The 24,210-nt window shown below is 41.0% G+C and overlaps 3 protein-coding genes across 15 annotated transcripts in view; 1 reads left to right on the forward strand and 2 right to left on the reverse strand.

The window, feature by feature from the left end:
• mapk8ip3 (mitogen-activated protein kinase 8 interacting protein 3) overlaps positions 1 to 13,607 on the forward strand; it is a 50,722-nt gene extending 37,115 nt beyond the window's left edge. For 9 of the 12 annotated variants that reach the window (XM_072692831.1, XM_072692837.1, XM_072692834.1 and 6 more), the window contains 15 exons: positions 14 to 100; positions 188 to 340; positions 1,610 to 1,775; positions 1,906 to 2,097; positions 2,303 to 2,465; positions 5,755 to 5,874; positions 5,993 to 6,073; positions 6,154 to 6,221; positions 6,415 to 6,563; positions 7,811 to 7,982; positions 8,285 to 8,398; positions 9,035 to 9,073; positions 10,907 to 11,074; positions 11,819 to 11,971; positions 12,475 to 13,607. In XM_072692831.1, the coding sequence (XP_072548932.1) occupies positions 14 to 100; positions 188 to 340; positions 1,610 to 1,775; positions 1,906 to 2,097; positions 2,303 to 2,465; positions 5,755 to 5,874; positions 5,993 to 6,073; positions 6,154 to 6,221; positions 6,415 to 6,563; positions 7,811 to 7,982; positions 8,285 to 8,398; positions 9,035 to 9,073; positions 10,907 to 11,074; positions 11,819 to 11,971; positions 12,475 to 12,596 (1,947 nt within the window). In that variant the 3' untranslated portion in view covers positions 12,597 to 13,607. The remainder of the gene's footprint in view (positions 1 to 13; positions 101 to 187; positions 341 to 1,609; positions 1,776 to 1,905; positions 2,098 to 2,302; positions 2,466 to 5,754; positions 5,875 to 5,992; positions 6,074 to 6,153; positions 6,222 to 6,414; positions 6,564 to 7,810; positions 7,983 to 8,284; positions 8,399 to 9,034; positions 9,074 to 10,906; positions 11,075 to 11,818; positions 11,972 to 12,474) is intronic. The other 3 variants (XM_072692836.1, XM_072692839.1, XM_072692842.1) reach the window with 1 other exon arrangement.
• A 677-nt stretch (positions 13,608 to 14,284) lies between these two features.
• nme3 (NME/NM23 nucleoside diphosphate kinase 3) lies at positions 14,285 to 18,934 on the reverse strand. 2 transcript variants are annotated; one of them, XM_072693662.1, is made up of 5 exons: positions 18,843 to 18,934; positions 16,727 to 16,857; positions 16,458 to 16,559; positions 16,235 to 16,347; positions 14,285 to 15,409 (listed from the first exon to the last, which is right to left on the reverse strand). In XM_072693662.1, the coding sequence occupies exons 1-5, from the start codon at positions 18,886 to 18,888 to the stop codon at positions 15,292 to 15,294; spliced, it is 510 nt and encodes a 169-aa protein (XP_072549763.1). In that variant the 5' UTR covers positions 18,889 to 18,934; the 3' UTR covers positions 14,285 to 15,291. The 2 variants fall into 2 exon arrangements, with proteins under 2 accessions (XP_072549763.1, XP_072549764.1); XM_072693663.1 differs by lacking the exon at positions 18,843 to 18,934 and adding an exon at positions 17,902 to 18,138.
• Positions 18,935 to 20,389: 1,455 nt separating this feature from the next.
• On the reverse strand, positions 20,390 to 24,122 carry mrps34 (mitochondrial ribosomal protein S34). The gene is made up of 4 exons (XM_072693661.1): positions 23,989 to 24,122; positions 22,190 to 22,512; positions 21,673 to 21,715; positions 20,390 to 21,103 (listed from the first exon to the last, which is right to left on the reverse strand). Exons 2-4 carry the CDS (start codon positions 22,505 to 22,507, stop codon positions 20,802 to 20,804), a joined length of 663 nt encoding a protein of 220 aa, XP_072549762.1. The 5' UTR covers positions 22,508 to 22,512; positions 23,989 to 24,122; the 3' UTR covers positions 20,390 to 20,801.
• Positions 24,123 to 24,210: the final 88 nt, after the last annotated feature.

Raw genomic sequence — 24,210 nt, forward strand, 5'->3', positions numbered from 1 at the left:
TGTTTCCTCACAGGCCAATGAGAAAGAGGACAGCCGCATGAAGAACGTCCCTGTGCCGGTGTACTGCCGCCCTCTAGTGGAGAAAGACCCTAACAGAAAGGTAAATGCTGTGATGAGAACAACAAAACATCTGAACTAAAGTGGACATGCATGTAAAAGTCATATGTGACATATTGCTGTTGTGTAGCTCTGGTGCGCTGCCGGAGTGGATTTGACAGGCTGGAGGACGTCCAATCAGGAGGCAGAAGTGAAGCTACCAGCCAATGGGACTGATCCACTGACAGGAGAGGAGAAGGGAGGGGAGAATAAGAGTGAGCACAGTTCACCGGAGAAGAAGAAGGTGAATAGCAACTCGAAGAACATAGAATCTGTGGATTTGGGGTTTTAGACCTCTCTGGTGAGAATGTGGAGAATGTGTAATTGCACCGGGCAAGTAGAAAAGTGTGCTGAGGTCCGGCTCCTTTCAGAGCGGATGCATCTGATCATTGCAAGTTTACATTCTTTTGTTCAGTCATTGGACTGGTTCAGCGTGGAGTATTCAGAGAAAGCTTGGTCAAAACTTGAATAAATGAAATGTTATCAGATGATAGAAGATAATTATATGTGGTTGTCATTCTTATCAGCAATAATTTTACTTAACAGGCTTTAAATGCAGATGCATACTGTCACTGTCTATAGAAAAAAAAGTATTTCCACAAAAGCAACTTTGTAATTGAAGGAAAAGGTTTCAACTTCTAATGCAGACGAATGTAAATAAATTGTCATACAAATTTGATCAAATCCTCTCACAATGTAGAGAGCAACATCGTACAAAATATAAATGGGGAAAAGTGACTCTGTGTCTTTTTTGAGGTTAGCATGTGTCCAGTAGCTGTATAGAGGATCCACTCAGTCAGGTAGCTGTTTAGGTGGTAGTATAGAATGTGTTTACAGAACAACAGCAATAGGATAGCATTTGAAATTGTCTGAAATTGTGACTAGCTCCTTTTTTCAGACAACAGAGGCAAAAAACAGCGTTAGCAACTACACTGCGTTACTCTACTACACTGTAACACAGGTACACACAAATCCCACAGCGATGATAGCCTGACTGCCCGTTTTAGTGGCAAGTCATAAAAACACAGAATATCTTACGTGCTTGGCAAGAAAAACACCAACTCAGCAACATTTTTGAACCCTTCCAGGTTATGGAGCTCTCATCTCCTTTCAAAAGCCTAGCCGGTGTTTATTTTGGTTAGAAGGGCTCTGTCACCCTCTCTTCAGTTGTCTTCTGGGTTTCTTTGGTTTGACGACGAGTGAATAAGCAGGTGAAGACTGAGTCATGGAGTCTCATCTCCATGTTTGCAGTAGTGGTTCTGTTTGTACCAGCGGCATTAGCAGCACCGCAGTTGCTCAGGAGGTAGGAGGTATAGTTATGTGACGTGGAAAAACTACCACAAACACCTACCAGACCACTCTGTTTTTAGAATGAATATATTAGACGTAGCAGGGATGGTCGTGATGAATATTTTGTCAGGAATACTGCTGCTTCCAGTTTAAACCAAAAAATCTTTCATATTAATTTATCTGTTAACTACATTTTCTCCTTCTCTCTCGCCCTCTCTCTCAGTCCAAGGAGCTGCATGAGACAGACTCTATGAGTAGCCGTGTGTGGATCCTGACCAGCACTCATTCGGCCAGTAAGGTGGTCATTATTGATGCCAACCAGCCCGGCTCACTGGTTGACCAGTTTAATGTGTGTAATGCCCATGTGCTCTGCATCTCCAGTGTTCCAGGTGAGAGCTATACACACACACACTCAAGGGGATTCACGTTCCAGTTAAAGCATCCTGGAGGCATTGTGGTGGTTACATTCGGTTTAAGAGACTTCATAAATCTGAACTGTGTTTGTGTGTTTGTGCGTAGCGGCCAGTGAGAGCGATTACCCTGCAGGAGAGATATTTCTGGAGCAGCAGGGCGATGGCACCTCGGAGGAGACTGGCAGAGTGGAGGGCATGTTAGCAGGCATCACACTGGTGGGGTGTGCCACCAACTGCAGTGTGGTCCGCAGCAACTGCTCCTCACGCACAGACACACCAGTGCTGGACAAAGGACAAGGCAAGCCTCTTACTGTAATACTTTCACACCCAGAGCTCAGTGAGTTGCATGCAGTATATCATTGCTGTTATGCAAAAACCTTGTATCTCCATTTTTCCTGTTTCTCCCCATTTATGGCTTAATAAGAAAAATCTGGCAGTTGTTCTTTACATTGGTGTCAGTATGTCACATTGATACAGCATGTCTCATGAGTTTGTGTTTGCAGCACCCACAGCTCCTGTGTGTAGCCGGCTAGCCGTCTCTCAGTCAGCAGAAGAAGCCACTGAAGCTATGGAGGTGTCAGAGGAGGTGGAACCCAGCGAAGAGGGAGAAAACTCTGCTCCATCAGGACCTTTTACTGAGCACGTCTTTACTGATAATTCTCAAAGGTGACACACCACACACACATTTAAAGACAATGATATGCTGATTATAATGAATACATGATTTTAATAAACAGGCCCAAAGGTAAAATGCATTAGTCATATAGTCGTGTATAATTAAATGATAATGTCAGCAATATTTAGTCCAGTACAGTACTTCCAATGCAACAGAGAATTGTATACAGACAAAACACCTTTTCCTCATTTCACTGTTGGTTGTTACACATACAGTACGTTTTAGGCATGTTGAGTCAAAAAGCTCCTGATCTGGGCAGCAATGTTGCTTTTCCAATGTTGCTCTACTCAACTCGCTGTATCTGGTACCTGGTTCATTTTCCTCTTCCACAGCCCCTCTTCCAAATTGTAGTTGATGACGTCGCAAAACACCATTACTACAGTTTAAAGATTCTAAATGACGTAATCTGAACAGGATTCCAGATTTACAATGGCAATTTAGTTTAAATCAGTCCTATTAAGAGAGTAAAATAAATAATTGGTGGTAAATAAGTTGTTTTGCATCAAGCTAGCCGGGTTAGATTGCCTGTTTGTTTGTTTGTTTGTTTTTTGGGGAGGGGGGCTTTTTGCACTATTTGTTGTTTTAAAATCAGCTGTCTTCAGGAAAAAAACTGTAACAGGCACACAAGCAACATATATTCCTTTCTGTGTCTCAGTTTTTTGGAACCACTTTATTTAAAGGAGTAAACTGGTAGTGTGTTTTATGATTGTAGCGTGCCGTCTGCTACATGTCCAGCCTGTTATAAAGAAAATATACTGTGTAAAAAAGTTAATGTGAGTGTGTTAGGAGTTTGTTAGTCTGTTAGAAACAAAAAATGATTTACAATACAACATAGCAACTTACACAGCATATCCCTACTGTCCAATGAAAAACATTTATCTCCATTACTGTTCTCCATCCTTTGAACCCTGAATAAATATCTTTTTACAATTGACATCCATTGAAAGTTCAGAAGGTTTTTTCCCTCTCCTGTGAGATTGCCGTATTGGAGAGTCATGTCTTTTTTTGGACAGCGACAATATGTACAATGGCACATAGCTCAACAATAGTGCTAGCTAATGTAGCTAGTCTGTAGGCACAAATTACTTCTATAAAACTTCAAGACTAAAACAGGCTTTGTTGTCAGCAGTGACCATGAAAATTGCAAGCTATGTAAAAGGCTTAGCTTAGAGAGATTTGGAGCTTGGAGATTTTGCAAATGGCTAGTTTGTGCAGAAGGTCTGCATTGTGTCACATAGAGTGACGATTCTCCGGCCAATTAGGGCTCTACAAGGGTTACACGTCACTTTTTAGTCACTACTCGGCTTGCTTGGAACCACGGGCAAGCGGATACCAAAAAAGATACCAGGTACCAGGTGCCAAATGTGTCTAATGGAAAAGCAAAAAAGCAAAGTACAGACGAGTAGAGTAGTAAAGGTACCATGCATTGGAAAAGCACAGTAATAGCTTATTTATACAGTAAAACACTGATATTAGAATAAACACTTATAACATTCATACAGAAAGTCGTGATTTTACATCACTGTGTTTATCAAAACATCTCCAAACCTCCTATTTATAGTGATCATCCAACACCTGGTTTGGTAAATCAGAGCTTAATGATGGTAAATCAGGTGAGCTGCTGATGGAATTGAACATATCCACTCTGTGCTGGCTGGACTGGGGCATCCAGGAGAAACATAGAACCAGTCTTTGCTCCTTAAACTAGATGGCTAGAACTACGTTCTTCAAAATGAGACATGAGTACTTATGTTTTCATCTGTTCTAATGTGATCTGGAGTTTCTACAAATAAAACACTCCTACAGTAATGCAGTTAGTCCTTATTTATGGGTGACAAACAATATCAGATTCCACAGTCTAGTGTCAGATCTCTGCTTCTGCTTCTCTGCTTCTGCTTTGTTTGATGCTGACTTTTAACTCGTCCTGTTATTGTTTGAAACATGAGGCTGTTCAGCTTCCTGCAAGTCATCATGGGCGAATCAGTAGCCATGGCAACATATCTGGCAGCGGGATCCCAGTTTACGGTGTGATAGCACCTTTAAATAGAAAGTGTATCCGAAATGCCCTATAGTAATGACACCTTGCTGATGTGACAGTTAGCTGATATACAGTGAAACAACCACAATGAACTCATAGTGAAGTGTAATTGTACCGAGCTGACTTCAGTGTAAACCAAGGCATTCAGAGTGGTTTGGTGTAAAATGCTCTATTCTAGAGAAACTCATTGACTCAGAGGCAGAATTATTCACAGTGGTGGTAGGATAGGACCCAGCAGCTTTCTGTAGCAAACAAATAGTCACCTTGCATGTTCAAGGTGGTAGTAACTTTAGACTTCTGCAGATGGCATTGCATGAGGATGGTCAGGCTATAAATACCTGTGCCAGGATTCATAGATTGGGACAAGGTGATATAGTGCAGAGAATGTCTCGTTGGAAAATGTGTGGAAAATGTGTCACGGTACAGATGTTAGTGATTGCATTTGGTCATACCAAAGGCTATAGTGTGAAGGAAGTATCTATGTTGTTGCAGAACCTAGTAGAATTTGCAGGTGTATGAATGTCCTGTAGACTGGGATTTCTTCCACTGCAGGTAGACCCGTATGACAATACGCTTCCATACACCTGCATATTATTGAGTCTATTATATACTGAGTTTTAAAAATCATGACCACCACCACTGTAAAGAAATTTGAATCGTTAGCTGCCCCACAATGCAGAATTTCCCACCAAACCAGATTTGACTTTATTTACATCTCAACCATTGAATTATGCAGAAATATTTGAAAGATCAGTGTAATTCCCCTGTAAGTCACCTTGCTGTTATAATGCTTCACTATGAGCCTCTCAGCACACCCCTCAATTGTATCCACTTATACTACTTCTCCAAGTCACCTAACTGTCCTGTAGTAAAATTAGCAGTGTGTTAATGGTAATAATAATAATTCATTTGATAGTATAATTAAAGTCCAATCAGGAACTACTGAATGTTGGACAGGCAGGACATTTAGGGCTTGAGTATTCCTCAGTATTGTACAGTATTCCAATGTGTTGTGGAGACCTGCAGATAGTTCAGCAAATAGTTGGTCATATGCAAAGCTTTGGACACCCCTAGTCAAACAACATTTTAACGAAACCTCTTACCTTAAACTTAAAATTAGGACGGGGCGTCCAAACATTTGCATACAGTTGGATACTGGTTACGCTGGTTATTATGGAAATGGTTGCTCAGTTTGCAAGCCTGGAAAAGCTATAATGTGTGTGTTGTTGCTTCATATTCAGTGAGGGTGGTCCTCCAAAGGAGCAAGTGACATCGGCACCCCTGGACTCAGAGGAGGGAGGAGATGATCGTGCCGGCACCAGTGTCGCACCCACCATGTGGCTAGGTGCACAGAATGGCTGGTGAGCATCATATACCCACATGCACATAGGCGCGAGTATGCACACACTTTTTTGCACAACCTTTAGGTTCCATTACCCCCCCAAAGAAGGTGATATGTCTGTTATACTCTCTCCTCAGGCTGTATGTGCATTCTGCAGTGGCAAACTGGAAGAAGTGTCTCCACTCCATCAAGCTCAAAGACTCTGTACTCAGTCTAGTGTAAGTGTAGTCTCAACTAACTCCACATTGTTATTGTAGAGAAAGGTGTGTAATGTTTATTTTCTCTTTTGCTCTGATAGGCATGTTAAAGGAAGGGTTTTGGTGGCTCTAGCAGATGGAACTCTTGCCATTTTCCACAGAGCTGAAGGTTTGTGATATGTTGTAGCTGTCCTTCAATCTCTGGAAACCAGTTACACAAACCTTTGGTCATACATGTTATTAAAAACTGTAATGGAACATGTAAACACTATTATACAGGTCCTACATCTTACTGATAAGACTGGAAACACAGGTATGACTTACTAATCATACCTGCCTGTACATATGTGATCTACACCCAGACGGTCAGTGGGACTTAACTAACTATCATCTGATGGACCTGGGTCGTCCCCACCACTCCATTCGTTGTATGGCTGTGGTGCATGACAAGGTCTGGTGTGGCTACAAGAACAAGATCCACGTCATCCAGCCAAAGAGCATGCAGATTGAGGTGAGGCCACCTAACTGACAGATTGTGCTCTGTCATGTTTTTTTAATGTTATACTTTGTCTTTTATAGTATCCCATATGAGGCATGGTAACAGTTTTATACTAGCCATTAAGTTGGCAGTCATATTATTCACATGAGGTCTATGCCTCAGATTTATGTCCCATTAAATGCTTCTCAGATGCAGTTTAGGCAGTTTGGTGCTACAGGCAAGTCAAGCAAACAAAGCCTAAAAGCAGGAACACCACCTCTCAATCACTGATCACTTCTTTAAAAAGCCCTGTTGTGGTAGAGGGCCTATAAAAAGCAACCAGAAACCAAATTACCAGTCAAACATCTGTGGTTGCACTGAACAGAATGTCTTTATCTTTTTTCCACTTGGGTGTAGGTGGATTATACAGTATTCTACAATATTTAGAAACTGTATTTCTAATTACAAACAGTTTGAGAAGACTAGATAAAGAATCCTCTTAATTCCAACAATAATAAATCATTATGCACATTGTCTGCTTATGCCTTAGCTAAAGTCTTCTAATGATTGTAATAAGTTGGATAGCATAGTGGATAACAGCAGTTCTCCTTCTAGTAGACTGAAGTTCAGTTCTACCAATAAGATTCCTTGAGACAATGCAAACTCTATGTTCACCACTGGACAGTTAAAAATAACCATATCGGCCACACCTACCATAAATACCTGTACCATAAATATATACATCTTAGTCATTAAATATATACACTATATGGACAAAAGTATTGGGACCTTTACACATTACACCTACATGATTTTTTATAATCCATAGGCATTAATATGGAGTTCATTTATATTAATATTGCCCCCCTTTGCAGCTCTAACAACAGGTTTGGATTATTGTACTAATGTGTGGAAAGGCAGACTGTATGGCTAGATGGTTGATTTTATACACCTGTGGCAGTGAGACTGAATAAAACACCTGAGTTCAATGATTAAGAGATGTCCCAATACTTTTGTCCAAATAGTCTATCTTACAACACATCCGTCCCAACATCAACTCCTTCTACTGAGATAATACATTTATATACTGGCAGTTTCTGTGTTTAGTTAATTAATACACAAGCTGGTGGCCTGAAACTTAGAGTAGCGGGTTTTGGGCTGAAGAGTTCGATCAATTGGATGGACAGGAAGTAGGGGTAAAGGAGCAGTGCTTTCTCCTCCCTCAACATTCTTTGAGTTTCTGAGTTTAACTGAGTCTGCTTCTCTATTCTCTTTGGTAGAAATCATTTGACGCTCACCCACGCAGGGAGAGCCAGGTCAGGCAGCTTGCGTGGATTGGTGATGGTGTGTGGGTGTCCATCCGTTTGGATTCTACGCTGCGATTGTACCACGCACTCACACACCAGCACCTGCAGGACGTGGACATCGAGCCCTACGTCAGCAAGATGCTCGGTAACTGCTTCTGTTTCCTGTCCTCTAAACAAAACTGAAATGAGGAAGATATGGCAATGCAAACAACCAACACCAGTCATGTGCCCACACCTCTCCCAGCCCTCTGTACTACATTGTGCAACAACATAGATTCAGTCGTCATTTTCCTTCATTCAAATTTTGTTCAAAATAATGAGAGAAAATTCAATCGTAAACCCAATTTCGGGAGTCACATTGAATCAAATCAAATCATGGGCTGAATGTTCATGGTACAGGGATAAATGCATGGCTTGACCTCTGTTTTCCTTGCTTTTGACTAACAGGTACAGGGAAGTTGGGCTTTTCGTTTGTTCGGATAACAGCCCTGCTGATTGGAGGTAACCGGTTGTGGGTGGGGACCGGAAATGGAGTGGTCATCTCTATCCCTCTAACTGAGAGTAAGTGTCTATGGACCTCTCTATCCATCTTGCTTAGACACAGACACACACAGGGTAACAAAAAAAAAACCTTGAAAAAACCCAGCTGGCCACCAGCGTTGATAGATGTTAGTATCTGGTTGAATGTAGGTTGTAAGTAATGTAATCGTACATCTTCGAAACATGTCAATATCATATTGATGTAAAAAAAATCAAGTTGAGAGGTATGGTGACCAAAATGCAACGTTTGCTGAACTCTATAATGTTAACATCCACACAATGTAAAATTCTAACGTTGTTTTAATTCATGGTGTTAAGTAACCAAAATGCAACATTTGGCTAATGTTGAAGCTTTTGGAGGATATCTGACTTGGTTTTCAACCAGATTTTAACAACATTTTTTCAGCTGAAAAAGAAGCTTGTGAAGATAAGCACGTTCCTCGTTTACGATGTGAAAAACAAGCCATCGTTTCCCTCGTCAAATCTCAGTTCAGATTCCTCCACAACTCTGTAACAGTTTCACTTCTTTCTCCCTTTCTTTTCTGTAAACCCTTTTCTGTGGCTGCACTGCTTTTCTCTCTGCCCCTCACCTCCACTCGCTCCTTTTTCTGATGGTATGTTGCCGTCCTCTTCGTTCTTTTCTCCTTATTCCTGTAGCTGTAGTCCTGCACCGCGGCCAGCTCCTCGGACTGAGGGGTAAGTCTAGTGTTCTGCCTGTCTCCTTTTCTTCATGTCATTTCCCTGCCATCACGTCTCCCATCTTCTTCTCCTACTATTACTTTATTTATAATTCTGTTCATCGGAGTGTTTGTCTCGTTTTGTGGTTTATTTCGATCATTCGGTTTATCATCAAGTTTATTTGGGCTGTTTAGTTTAGTCATTATTAAAGTAATTTTGTTTCTTGGTGTGATTTTTGTTGCTGTCATAAGAAAACCTCGTAACTCTGGTGTTTTGGTGTTTGAAAAAAGCTGTGCTTTACATTATGTGACCATTTCACAATTAATTTAAACTATATACACTATATGGTGTGTCATTCAGTCCCATTGCCACAGATCTATAAAATAAAGACCCACAGCCATGCAGTCTGCCTTTACACACAGTAGTGAAAGACTGGGTGGTTCTAAAGAGTTTACTGGATGTCAGCCACCGCTGCAGCAACAAGAAGTCAGCGGGTGACATTTCTTCTCTCCTAGATCTTCCTCCATCAGCTGTGAGTGGTGTTATTGAACAGTGGAAGCATTTAGGAACCACAAAGAGCAGCTCAGCCACGAGTGTCTGTCAGACCACGTAAAGTTACAGAGTGGGGTCAGGGCCGAGTGCTGAGCTCAGAGCAGAGTGCAGAAAAGTCACTAACTGCAGAGCTCCAGACCTGCTGTTAGATCTGCAAAGGGAGGCCAACTCCATATTAATGCCAATGAATTTAGAATGGGATGCCTTTAAAAATCCTGTAGGTGTAATGTGTAGGTGTCCTAATACTTTTGTGCATATTTTGTGTAGCTTTATAAAAGCAAATATTTCTACTTTATTAAATTAATGGTGCCGAGGATGCATGTACTCAGTGGTTTAACTTGCTATATGATTATAAATAGTAGCTATGTGATTTTGGTTGGGTGAAAAATGCTCTGATGTAGTTTGACAGTTTTACACTCCCGTTTATTTTGCCTCATTAGACACATTGATTTTCCTTTTATGGAGGGCTTGTATAAAAACATTTTGGCTTTTATTGGCTGGTTTACATCACCATGAGGGATCACAGGTACATAGCATAGTACAGAATAGCCTAGCCTGGCTTAGCACCATAGCAAAAACTAGTCTTATCAGCTAGGGCTGCTGTCCTCACTATGTCCCTTTGGCACAGGTCTCTTCAGGTAGCTGAAGAGATTGTAGCCGATTGGCTGGGTTAGCTTTTAGCCTAGATTTACTGGCTTCCTCCACTGGGGACCCCTGGCTTCCTCTAGTCAGCCCTTTTACCTTCTCTGGTCGGTTTTAGCTGCTCCCCCAGCTTCCAAGTTGCGAAATCATCTGGCACTTGCCGCGACACCTCTGTGGCTTCCCCAGGCAGACAACAGCAATAAAAGCCTGTCTAGTGTTCGCTTTTTAGCCTCACTTCCATATATTTTCCCAAAGTTGTTGCTGCGTTTAGCATTGAAGGCCTTGCACTTCTTTTCAAATCTGTCAATTAAGAGTGTTTGAGGTTCACAGTTTTTCAATTCCATGTGCCAAACTCTCATCATTCATCTATGGCAAGAAAATAGCAGTTGTAAATGAATTTAGAGAAAGTTGCCATTTTCAATATTCAAGGTTTTCTCATGACAATGATGACATGTGTAGCAGTGCTTGTGTACATGTATGTGGATTTGTATCTTTTGTATCTTTTTTTTGACAATTCTTGTGCTTCACTTCCAGATCTGCTCTTTCACATAGTGCTCTGCGACAGTCTGGATTTGTGTGATTTAGGCCTTGGCCTGCTGGTACTTTTCGTTAGCAGGTTTGCTGTTGCTGATTAGGTTTGTAATGTTGTGTTTCCAGCTAACAAAGTGTCTCCCACATCGGCGGGGGGTGTGATCCATGTATACGCTGACGACAGCAGCTCAGAGAAAGGAAATGGCAGCTTCATCCCGTACTGCTCCATGGCTCAGGCTCAGCTCTGTTTCCATGGACACCGGGATGCAGTCAAATTTTTTGTGTCAGTGCCAGGTAAGTGCTAACCACCCTCATCAGTTTACCATCCATTCCTTTAACTGCTGTCTGTCTATGAGAAGTTAGTCAAGAGAAAATGACACAGCTTAAGCAGTGTTTTTGGACCTTTTTTTGATGTTTTACTGGTAATTTTACTTTTGAAGTAGCATAAAAAATAGCTGTACAGGTTCTGTTAATATGAAAGAACTATTTCTTAATACTTTGGGTATTCATCTTAATGTTCAATGATCAGCCATAACATTAGCACCACTGACAGCTGACACAAAAAACACTGATTGTCTTCATTTTCAGTGGCATCTGTCAAGTGAACCTGTCAGTTCTTGGAATTGATGTGTTAGTCAAATGAGCAAGCATAAGAATCTGACCCACTTTGTGAATTGCGACTGGCCCAGAACATCAAGCAGGTCTTGTGGGGTGTTCCCGGTATGCATTGGTCAGTGTCTTCCAAAAGTGGTCAACTGGAAAAGACAACTCGTGAACCGGTGACACAATCATGGCACCTAAGTCTCAATAATGCGATCCATGGAGGTCAGACCTCATAACTTACAGGACTGTGCCACATTCCACAGGACACCTTCAGAGGTCTTGTGGAATTTATGCCTCAAATGGTCAGCTCTGTTGTGATGGTACACGGGGACATACTCAATATTAGGCCGGTGGTACTAATGTTATGGCAGATTGGTATAGATATGATGTAAAAGTGAATTGTGTCTGATGCCAGTTTTTTGTTTGTTACCTAAGGCAATGTATTGGCCACCCTGAACGGTAGTGTGCTGGACAGTCCGTCGGAGTCTCAGGGGTCCTCAGCCCCAGTAGAGACACAGAGTGAAGCTCAGAGTGTTCAGAACGTGCTGGTGCTCAGCGGAGGGGAGGGTTACATTGACTTCCGCATAGGTAAGGCACATTTGTATGTGATATTTATAATAACATTTTTTCATGCACTGGGAAATGTACTGTTAACTTCCTAAATTACTATGCAGTATATATTGAATATAGTAGTATAGTATTATTATTATTTATAGTATAGCTACTGTTGAATACTTTGTAATGTTGCTGTCTTGCAAAAACCTTATATCTCCAAAATGAATGAGCAAAAAACTTAACCTGGAAGTCAGTGTAAAAAAAGATTTTGTAGCATTTCTTTTGGTCCATTCATCCTAAAACATTGACACAATGTAAAGAACATCCGTTCCATTAAACTTACATCCAAAAGTCAAAAATGCAAAAATGGAGATACGGTATTTGCTTAATAGCAACCATATAAACACTACTGTATAATGTGATTTGTCTTAATAAGAGACTGAGGAATAGATGGTGGTCCTAAATACAAATCCTTTTTGTTTAAGGAGCATTGATACATTGAAACTGTATCTTGTGTCTCGTTGCTTTTCTCCCAGGCGATGGTGAGGACGATGAGACGGAGGAAGTAGATGGCGAAGCCCCTCAGATCAAGCCTGCGTTGTCTAAAGCCGAGAGGAGCCATATCATTGTTTGGCAGGTGTCTTATGTCCCTGAGTAATACGATCTGAGACACCTTATGCCTGCACTCCCCGTAACTCTGCCCCAAATACTCTGTATGAAACCTTGTTGATTCCTAACTATGCCCACCCTCCTCAAGAATTCTGTACCTAAGCTCTGTAACTACCCCCTGCCCCAAAGACCTGTATTTACCCTCCCTAAATTGTAACTATTCCCTGTATGTTCACTCATTTTCCTCTGTGACTGCCCCCCCCCCCCCAATCCCACCTCTCTGCAAAACCAACACACACACACAAGGTACAGCTCAAGACTCTCCTGCATCTTACAGCTGAATGGCAACTATAACCAATATAGATAAAAGCATCCTATACGACTACCTTCACCCAAAAATGACCCAGTATTTTGCCAAATACTTAAAACACCTTATTGCTTTTATTCTTAACTTTCCAACAGCTCACAGCTCACTGATCACCATGGAAACAGGCAGCTCATTGGGTAGGGATTCGAGGACAGGGGTCTGTGATTGGTTGGAGGGATTGGAGACAGGTTTGTCTGAATTCTAAGCTTGTTCATAATGCATAAGAAGGACTAAAGAAGATGGAGGGAAAGGTGAGAGACGTGTACAAATATGTAAATATTGAGGTTACAGTAAGAAAGTATGCCTTAGGAGTGTGCCTGAGAGGGCAGAGACAGTAGATGGCTAATAACCCGAAATGATGAAATAATGTCTTGTGAATAAGAAAGCACATTGTTGGGTGATGTATTGGTATTGTTGGGAACACCATTCAAATGCATTAAAGGAGTTTTTGTCGTTGAGATTGTAAATCCAGTCAGAAGTATAAAAAGCATAAATCACACAGAAAGTCATGTGTAACCAATAAGTGAGCTGTGAGCTGCCTGGGTCACAGGCTCATTGAGGGCTATGATTGGCTGCCCGTCTGATTGACAGTTGATGAATGCCCCGCCCAATCGCTATGTATGTAACTCACCACTATATGTTCTCTTATGTGTGGTTAAATATTAAATATTAAACATAAACGTGCTCTGGAAAGATGGACTTGTCTTCATGTGTTGGAACATAAATCACATCATACAATGTACTGTTTTTCACATGAGCTGAAGGAGTGAAACTATATTCAAGAAGTGAAACTATATTCAATATATATGGATTACTACTGTATATTACATACAGGTGATTACATACATATTACATTACAAGGTGTCTCAAAAGTATGGCAATTTTTCCCTTTTGAGAGCCTGTACTTGATCTATAATACTGTGAATAGTACTACATGAGACATACTAATAATAACTGACTAATAATGATTTTATTTAAATAGGATTTAAGCTGTTTATAGTACAAGTGCATTTACCAATGGTAGGAAACTCTATAATGCCTCGCCAATGTGGAAATCCATGGGGTTTAGCTGTGCTGGACAAAATAGGACAATACCTCAAATTAGTCTATACATTAATTGAACATCTATCCTTGATTATAGAAGCAGCTTGAGTTGCGTTGCAGACTGGACAGGGCAGTCATGTGACTATACAGTATATGCACAAGTCTTTTTTTTTTAAATAATCGGCACAAGGGCAATTACTTAGAGGTCACAGAATGTCCTAGTTTAGTGACACTTGATCTAATTCTCACATTGTGTTTATTCTCGTTTTAAACTACCTGACACTTTAGCTAATTTTCACTTTAGCAGGGTTGCAAATAAATAGTAATCAGGGATTTAGAAAGCCTTTTATTTTGGAACAGGACATATTTTGGTCAACAGAGCACAGGATCCAAAACTTAATCTAGATGTATAAAATGACCATGTTTTAGAACGGCCGCATGTAAAAGCATAGTGCAAAAAAAAGAGAGCAAGACCAAACCAGTCTACATCATTCGTCAGGTCATTATTGCTTATTGTTCCATAAACATGCCACAGAGTCTTAAATTATATGCAACATATGAACTGCACCAGATCACACCATGCAAAAGTCTGAGCATGGAGAGGTCGACCTTTCCTGAAGTTTAAAAACACAATGAAATAATAATAATGTGGATATTAACAGAACAGTTGAGGTGACTAGCACCCAGCATTCGGGCATGTAGCTAGAATCATAGTTTGAAAGAACATGGGCTGAGATATTATTGCAAGTGCAGTTGACTAATTTCAGTCACTTTCACACCAAAACCTTGTATCACCATTTAAACCTGACAGTTTACGCTGTGTCAAATTAAACATATAGAAATGCCACAAAATGACTTTGAATTTAATCTGAAATTATTTTGGAGATGGGGGTTTTTGCATGACACCATTTGTTCATTTTCTAGCAATATATAAAGTAACAGCACACAAATATATAAATATTGCTTGTTCATGTGCATTGATGGAGAGAGTGTGCATCTTCTGCACAAAAATGTAAACATGTTATCAAGTACATGGAAAGAGGACGGAGGAGTATTAGCAGAACAGTGGTCAGTGATCGTTGTACACAGTTCTCAGGCTGAGTACTAGACCTGTTTTTGTCTGATCTCTTATTCTAATAGTAACGAATGCAAAGCCAAAGTTTTATACAGAAGCAGATCTATCTTCTGGCATGCCATTCACTAAACCTGCAGTAGGGAGTTCTCTTCTATTGTGTCAAACCAGAGGAGTGTCACTTCAACAGGAGAACTACTTACTGCAGCACTAGAACGTGTAAGGCCGCAAAGCTCTGTATGTGTTTGTATGTGGAGGACATCACGCGTAGATCCAATGCTCAGTGCTCTCTTCCCAGCAGGAGAGCTCGTGGTCTTTAAACCAGAGGGAGATTTCTCTCTGAGCACTCTCCACCGAGTCACTGCCATGGATTACATTCCTGCAACAACATACACAGTAATTAATAACAGCATTGGAACCAACATAGTGATGTGTAATCAGTATACATTTCCTGTATGCTTGCTACAGAGAATACAGCTTCTACAACTGATCTATTTCAGGATCTCAGATACACCCTGGGACAAGACTTACTTACTTACTTATTTATTTATAATTATTTTTCTTTTTTTTTTTTACTGAACTCAGCAGCAGTTCAAAATAAGATTTTTAAATTAATCTTAAAATTAATCTTAATCTTTAAAATATTTGCTGCATTCAGTCCTTTTAAACAGGACTAATTATGCTCTTTGTAAGGAAACACAGTCTGTGTTTGTTTAGGCAAGTGAAATTATCACGGTACAATACAATACGGGTCACATTGCCCACTTCTTCATCTGGGTACTACAAACTCACCTTTCCTGACAAAGAAAAAAAAATGTTGGAAAGCTTTTGCAAATCCAGACCCAGGTTTTAAAACATAACGTGTCTGAACGCACTGCTACTAGGTAATGCCAGTACAAATATGAGGTACCTCATTGAACTGACGTCCCAATTCAATGAGTACCCCAGTACTCACGGTCTGCCAATAGCGATTGTGCCTAGAAAACGCCAGAGGGCGCTCTGCTACAACAAAACCAAGTATCTGAAGTGCTCAGTCTTTAAAATCAGGATACCTGATCTATTAAAAATATAAATCTATTTAAATATAAATTAAAATAGATCTATTAAATATAAATTAATAAATAAATAAATAAAATAATTATAATAAATAAAAATACATGGATTGGCCCAGATCCCAAGACACAGTTAGGAGAACCTCACAAACCTGCTCACTTCCACACAGAAATCCCCTCTGATGGTTCCTGGAAGGGAGTCAGCTGGATTTGTCTCTCCAAGCATCTTTCTGGATGTTCTTACCACATCTAGGCCTTGCCACACCTTACATATATACATATATACACAGATTTACACACACTTAACATATTTAGGATAGGATGCAATTTGATAACCAGGTGAAGAAGCAGAGGTATTAAATTTGTGTATATTACCATAGCTACAATGGGTCCAGAGCTCATGTATTTGACCAGGCCTTTGTAGAATGGCCTCTCCCTCAAGTCCCAGTAGTGCTCCATCAACTGTTCTTCAGAGGCCTACAGAAGAAGTACAGACAATTTATATTAAACAATTTTTTATTAATTATAATACTACAGTTTAAAAGTTTCCAGCACTGATGCAGGCTGTCATCCAGCTGTAATAATACAGAGGAGGCAAAACCACACAAACCTTTATTCTTAATAAGGTTCACGGTTTCCTTTACCTGCAGGAGTTTCATGCCGACCAGCTTGAAGCCCTTTCGTTCAAAGCGGCGGATTATTTCTCCCACTAGCTTCCTCTGCACACCATCCGGCTTTACTGCGATAAAGGTTCGCTCGTTCACTCCAGTCCATCCTGCAGAACATTTACACAATCCATAAAACATGAAAACACCTTTTGGTTTAAAATAATGCAGGTCAACGTAACCGCGTCACACACGTATCAATTTAATTGCAATATATTGCCCTATTCTGTCCATGCAGTGTAGCCCTATCCAGAATAATTGCCATAATTGCCGGTAAATGCACTCAATGATAAAACGATAATCAGTAAGGAGAAATCTGCTATTTTGAAACAGTTTATCAGAAAAGATTTAATTTAATGTGTTTTAAATGTTGAAAAACATGCTGCAAAAACATGAGTGTAACCTTTTCACAATATCCTTTAGGCCCAAAGGAATGAGCACATGCATATGTGCAGAAATAGTCATTTGAATATAGAAAGACACCCTTTGAATACCTTCCATTAACATTCAGTTGAACAATACTGAGATGGAGGTAATATACCTAAACATTTAAAACAGAATTTGTAGAATGTATTTATGTTTATATGTAATTAATATAAATGCATTCAATTTAATTTCATATACATTTCTTGTGAACAAATAAGGACACATTTATTACTACATAAATTGCCAAAAATCAAAGGGGATTTTGGAGATGCCTGTCTCATTTAAACATCCGCTCTTCATTGGTGAAGTGAGTGGCATCACCATGGCCAGCTCCAAAGAGCTCTCTGAGGCCTTCAGAGAGAAAGTTGTAGATGCAGAAGTCTGGGACAGGATTAAAAAAAAAAATAGCTGCATATATGCATATGGTAATGCAATTTATCACAATAAATATTGTCCCAACCATACCATATTTAATAATTACATCTCTCAGATACCCTAAACCATAACGTGGACCATACACAGGACTAAGCGCAGTATGAACAAACACTGTCAAACTGACCTCAGACAAGCAGGCTACACTCCTCATAAGCTAATACCAAACTATAAACCTATTACAGTGAGGGTTAGGCAGAGGAGACCTGCTCAGCAGATGGCTCCATATCTCAGTTTATGAAATCCGGCTTACTTATATATCAACTGTTTAGAGTAAAAGGTCCTCTCTGCTGTACCTGCTTCAGTGATTCGGGCAACTTTCGCTCCTAAATCCAAAATATCTGTTGGGTCTGTGAGTGACCTTTTAGAGCCCATGCTGCTTGCAGCCGTCTCGCGCGTGCAGCCCGACACACAGACTGTACAGTGGGGTGACGGGGACGCCAGGGGATGAGCTTTTGACAACCAATCAGAGTAAAGACGCTAATAATAGGGGTTGAGTAAGAACGAAGCAAAGGCGATTCACCTGCTAGCGGACACTAGGAGGGAAGCGCGATTCAGTTCACAGAACCGATTCTTTCCAACTGAACCTCAGAGACTGGAACTTTTACTGAGGATGCCGAATCGATTCATCCAAACTGAACCGCAGCGATGAGACGTTCGATTCATGGAACTGAACCGATGCCTTAAACTTGAACTTCAAAGATGGGAGTTTTACTGAGTTAACCGAACCGATTCTTTAAGCAGCTATGAACTACACTGAATTGTTCATTCAGGCTTCCTAAAACTAGAACATTATTAAGCTACAGTATTTTAAACGACTGTATAAACGTAGTATTCACAATTTTATCCTTAAAACACAGCAAATGCAAGGCAATGCCTCAAGTGACACCGACGTGAAGGTGATTCAACTTGTTAATGGATCTATTATAACTCGGGTTAGCCAGCTAGCACTAGCACAAGCTATATGTACACCACATTAAGTGGTGTATTAAGAGGTTATTGTGCGCATGCATACTTTAACCACACTTAAACCAGGGCCCGATTCTTATTAACGTGTGTGTGTGCATATTTAGCTAGCCCTAGAGCTGGTTAGCTAAATATGCATACAGCAGTAGCACTATTTCCCACAGCAGCCAGCTTAGCTCACAGTCTCTTAATTTATCAGTGGCCATTAAAACAGCCCGAGATGCTGGCGGGTACACCGGGTGTTTCAGAGAGGTGTTCAGAAAGCACTCACCTGTTTTGAAAATGTAAGCGAACAGAGATAAGAACAGACAAATCATGTTTCTTCTGAGTGCAGCTCGCCGGCTGTCCCGCCTGTCCCACGAGTTTTTTGGGGGAGAAAAGAAGAGGGCGCGCCTGGGCACGCGCACTAGCGTCTCGTAATGCGCGTGCGCAATTGAGCACGTGCGCGCCCTCTGCTGCGTCCACACACCAGTTGTGAGCAGTGTCCGGTTAATGACCGTGCTGGATTCAGATCTCATCTGGACATTCATATCCATATATTTTTTTATATGACGATTAGGACGAGTCGTGTATTTATAAACCTGGGTTTGCATTATATTTGAAAGACTGTGCTTTACTAATGTTTAGTAAAAAATAAAAAAAATCCAAAATGAACATACACATAATTCTCAGGTCTGTCACTGCCATTAGGTTTTAGCTAATTGTTACCAGTCATTAATAAATAAAACCATAAACACTTCTTTACTTTTTAACTACCATTCAGTTCTAGCCATTTACTGCACCTATTAAAATGCAGCCTATGTAGCCATATTGGCCGATTAGCCATCTTCACTTAGTTCCTTATACAAGTTTGTACGAAACTCACTCACATTTTCAGCAAAACTAACATTTATACTGAAGATGGTGAAAGTAGGTAAAAAAAAAAAAAAACAGGACTGTAGATTGATTATCAGGATTGTAGCCTGATAAGATTTTAGCCATGTGCATTTACACTTGTTAGTCAGACTGAAATCTAAATGCTGTGTGGGACAGATCATGCAGATTTGCTCACTGTGCATCAATTATACCTAGTTTTTCAGTTGTTGAGTGTCTTGGGGAGACAGATGCGTTTACACGTCTACTGTATAACAAGTGGCTCAATGAGGCTCAGACCACCTCCTGAACTGGCTTCAGTGATCAGTTTCGTGATTTATGTAAATAAGTCTTGAGTGTGTTCACACTGGCATTTAAAGGTGGCTTGGCCTAATCCTAATACTCAAGACATATAAAATGACCAGGTGTAGATGGGTCATTGTACACACACGTTAAAATGGTTCAATTGGATACCGAGCTAACTGCTAAACAAGTAATGCTGGGCAATATGGTAGACATTTAAAGACATTTTCATGATGTTCATCACAATAGACGGGATGGCAGACAAAATGCATCAGTAATGACAATTTTTTACTACTATCCAAGCATTCTCCCATATGTAGTACAGGGATTTTATTCAAAATGTGCTGTCCTTCATCCAGTTAAACCAGACTAATGACCCTGTTTGTAATTAAACATGCAGTTGACCAGTTTTCTTTAAACACTGACCATATCCTTGAGAAGTAGATCACAAAACGATAAAATATTGTCATGTTGCCCACCTCTAATTACTTGCACTCTACTCATATACAAAAAATAGAAGTGCTCCTGTTTTGGTGAGATGAATGTTATTACTGCTTACATTTTTGATACTTCAATTCAATAAAATCTGATCATCTGCTTGTTGCAACATATGACTGTTAAATCTAACAACTGGGGAAGAACTGTAGCAGATCAAACACAGGCTTAGTGGGTACATAATGTTTATTCATAAATATTCTAATGAGCAACACAGCTGTGTAGCACACAGTACAGAAGATTATACACAAAAAAGAAAGAAAAGAGGGGAAAAGAGGCCAGAGGCCAAAATGTCCTTTGGGTCATCTTTTTGTGTTCAGAGACGTGACTCCGGTGTACCAAAAAAAGGAACCGTTCTGATTTCATGAACATGGTGTGCACTGTGCAGACTCACCCCAGGACTCCTAATGATTAACGTTAGCATTTGAGTGGATAAAGCCTGTTGTAAATCAATGTAAGGGCAGCTTCCACTCAGAGCTCATACAAATCAATCATCTCACTGAAAAGAAATAATGGGGAGGTGACTCTCGCTAAGGTCACTGGTGCAAGATCGCCCCTCCTTTCCCCCCTCATGTTGGCATTAGACCGGAGTTCCCTCCTGTTTCTGCTTTTCCTCTTGGCTGCGGAAGTAATCTTTGTTGAACAGCACATCTCGATTCAAAGGCAGGCTGGGCTCAGGCAGGCTGCTGACATCCAAACCCAGCTGCTTGGCTTGCTGGGCTAGAATCATGGCCCGTAGGAGCGGAGGGTACCTCACATGCCGGACAGGAGGCTCAGGGACGGGCTCAAATTGCTTAAAGGCCTCCTCTTCGTGTTTGGGAATCAGTCGCCAGTCATGGTACATCACCTTGTCCACCTCCTGCTCTGAGCCCTCTTCCTTACCTGGAATACAATCCATTTTTAAATCAAACAACTGAAGTAGAAACTCGGACTCGGATTTCAGACCTATGGCCCATAAATAAATTAGGACACCCCATGGAAACCTGTCGTTTTGAACAGATTTTAAACACATGCTTTTAAAAGAATAAAAAAGTAAAATTTGCTTTAATCTTTTGTAAAATATAATTAATAGACAGGGACTTCTTGTTAAGAAAAGTTAGGACACCCCCATATTTATTACTAAGTAAACAGTATCACCATGGCCAGATCCAAAAAGCTCTCAGAGGCCTTCAGAAAGGATGAGTCTGTGTTTGAACAGAGCCACTCCAAGAAAGCACAATTTGCTGTGCTCTCTCCCCTTATCATTCTTAACCCAATGTTGGCTCCCCAGGTGCTGAGAACTGCCCATTGCTCTGGGTGTGCCCCAAATCAGTTGTGTGCGAGTGTGTCTGTGTGTTCACTGCAATGGATGGGTTAAATAAGGAGGTTAAAATCCATTATACTGCTGTGCAGAGGCCGGAACGTGTCTGGTGTTCTCCAGTAAAACAAATAAAAAATGATACTTTGCTTACCTTTAAATGTTAAAATGCCCCATGCTTTGCCATGGTCCATGTTCTACAGGAGAAAAGCAAAAAGTACATTAATAGTACAAGCTGTTTTAACTTTTGTGGGTTTTCATGCAATGAGGGTGTGACGATACAATCAACCCACAACACTGTTCAATATCCTCACAAAACCTTCAACAAAAGTTTATTATAAAAGGATTTCTGCGACAATTAATGTTGCTGCGTAATGTACTAATAAGACTATAGTTGGAGTTGGAGCTGGGGAGTAGGAGAATAGTGGTGTAGTGAGTTGTTGATGGTCATTGCCACAGAGCAACAGCATCACATATCGCGAGTGGCAGAATGCCTATTCTCCGAAACACAACAGCAATGTCATGCTTTAGTGCACTGTTACACCCCTATCTTGCAACAACTCCTGTTAAACATTGCAAACCACAGAGACAGAGTCTCACACACACACACACACACACACACACACACACACACACACACACACACACACACACACACACGACTGCCTTACCTCAGCTGTGTAATCTACTTTCACTTTAGTTATCTTCCAGTAGCAGGGCTCCTCATGCTCCTCCAACCACGATTTGCGGGTGAAGAGCCGTCCCACGCCAAACATGCGCATGCCAGCCAGTAACGTGAAGAGAGGCGTCTCCCTCTGCACATCTTTCCAGGCCAGTACTGGCAGCTTCTTACCAGTGAACGTCCGTGTCATGGTGTCATAGTCCAGAGCGTAGCGCTGCGAGTCCCGTGGGCGGCTTTTTAACTCCCGGTACGCCCGGATCTTTCGGGCCATCTCGGCGATGAGCCTCAAGCGCCTCTTCTTCACCATCTTGACTGAGGGAAAGAATGACAGGAGAGGGTGACTCTTCATGTGCTGGATTAGGTGTTTGAGAATGGGGGAAATACAAGGTTTAGATCATAGGGTCCCCATAACTTGTTTTTCTATTGTCTATAGCTTAGTTGCACTGTTTTCTACGGACAAAGGTACTACTTTTCTGCGCATATTAAACAGTGTAACGTGGCATTAATAATTAGAACTTCTTAGAACTTCTTAGACATCCAGCTCAGTTGGTTTCAAATGGTCTAAGCTGGTATTTGATGGTGGAGGTGGTTGAAAAGCTTATTCAAGCAACAACATCCTATCCTATAAACCAGCTTAGCTCTTTTAAAGAGTCTGTGGGACTAGCATTACCACCTTGAGAAAGCTGGTTGCCAGGCTGGTCATACTAGTCCACAAGCTTGGTTATACTGGTGAACTATTCAGGACAGGCAGGCAATGCTGGCTGCTAAATCATCTAAACCACCAAACTTAGATTTACATTTAAGGTATTTAGCAGACGCTCTTCTCCAGAGTGACATACAAAAGTGCTTCACTGTTTACTCAGAAAATACCCTTAGCTAATTTGTATAGATTAGGAAAAGGAGGGTCCTTCAGTCGGCGTTTGAAGACAGCTAGTGATTCTGCCGTTCGGACACCCAGAGCAAGCTCGTTCCACCACTTCGGTGCCAGGACAGAAAAAAGTCTGGACGCTTGTCTTCTGTGAATCTTGAGGGATGGCGGGTCGAGCCGAGCCATAATTGAAGCTTGAAGGGCTCTTGGTGCTGATCGGCTTTTGACCATTCCCATCAGGTACTGAGGGGCTGGCTGGCCCATTCTTGGCTTTGTAGGCCAGGGTCAGGGTTTTGAATCTGATTCAGGCAGCAGCCACGGGAATAAATGACATACCCTGTAATGGTCAAGCAGCTTGATCTACTTGACCAACTGGAGATGTTTTCAGGATGGTTGCAACAAAGTGCAGAAATCAGAATTTAATAAATGTGTGGAAGCTGAAAAAATGTTAGATACCATTAAATTAAAACAGGCTGGTAAGTTTTAACATTGATATAATTGGGTAAATCCACAAGCAGGCAGCTCTACAAACCTGGTATCATAATAAATCTTAGCTGTTGTCTTTTATTTTAGTTATTTAGTCAAGTTATGGGTTAAGGGTTATAGTTTACACTTACTAAACAGAGACAGAAGATCTAGCACAGACTATCTATATGTATGGCATATGAAAAAGAGTCTATTAAAATATATCTACATAATATCTAATGTAATATCAATGAAAGACACAGCACAGTAATGTCCATGTCTGACCAGGCTGTCTGAAAGGCTGCAGTTGCCTAGTTACGAGCCTCACGTGGAGCTTCTGAACGGAGCGCGCATTCCCACGCTATACACACAGAGCTCGAGGCTGATACACACACAGCGAAATAGTGAGCGATCACAGTGATGCTCACACCGGTAACACGCTCCTCTTCTCTTACCCGAGCTCTGAGTCCCTGATCTTCACTCGATTCTCATCAGCAGCTCCCCGATTCCTCTTGACCTCCACAAAACACACACAACTTCCTCCACGATGGCAGCGAAACAACGGTCCGTCCAGAAACGTGTGTCTGCAACACTGGTTCCTAGACGAAGCTGCACTGTCAACCTTTCAGCCTGGCTGAACGTTTTACTGCAGATTCACAGAAGCAAATTTCTGCAGC

This window comes from Salminus brasiliensis, chromosome 12 (assembly GCF_030463535.1).
Source record: "Salminus brasiliensis chromosome 12, fSalBra1.hap2, whole genome shotgun sequence".
Lineage (NCBI taxonomy): Eukaryota > Metazoa > Chordata > Actinopteri > Characiformes > Bryconidae > Salminus > Salminus brasiliensis.

Excerpts from the sequence above, each read along its gene's own strand:
- nme3 (XM_072693663.1), bottom strand. The coding sequence starts at position 17,980 with ATGGGCTCTAAAAGGTCACTCACAGACCCAACAGATATTTTGGATTTA. Across the intron at positions 16,858-17,901 it reads TGCCCGAATCACTGAAGCAG|GATGGACTGGAGTGAACGAG; the intron begins GTACAGCAGAGA and ends AATGTTCTGCAG. Across the intron at positions 16,348-16,457 it reads CTGGACCCATTGTAGCTATG|GTGTGGCAAGGCCTAGATGT; the intron begins GTAATATACACA and ends TATATATGTAAG.
- mrps34 (XM_072693661.1), bottom strand. The coding sequence starts at position 22,507 with ATGGTGAAGAAGAGGCGCTTGAGGCTCATCGCCGAGATGGCCCGAAAG. Across the intron at positions 21,716-22,189 it reads AAGTAGATTACACAGCTGAG|AACATGGACCATGGCAAAGC; the intron begins GTAAGGCAGTCG and ends TTTCTCCTGTAG. Across the intron at positions 21,104-21,672 it reads GGGCATTTTAACATTTAAAG|GTAAGGAAGAGGGCTCAGAG; the intron begins GTAAGCAAAGTA and ends ATTGTATTCCAG.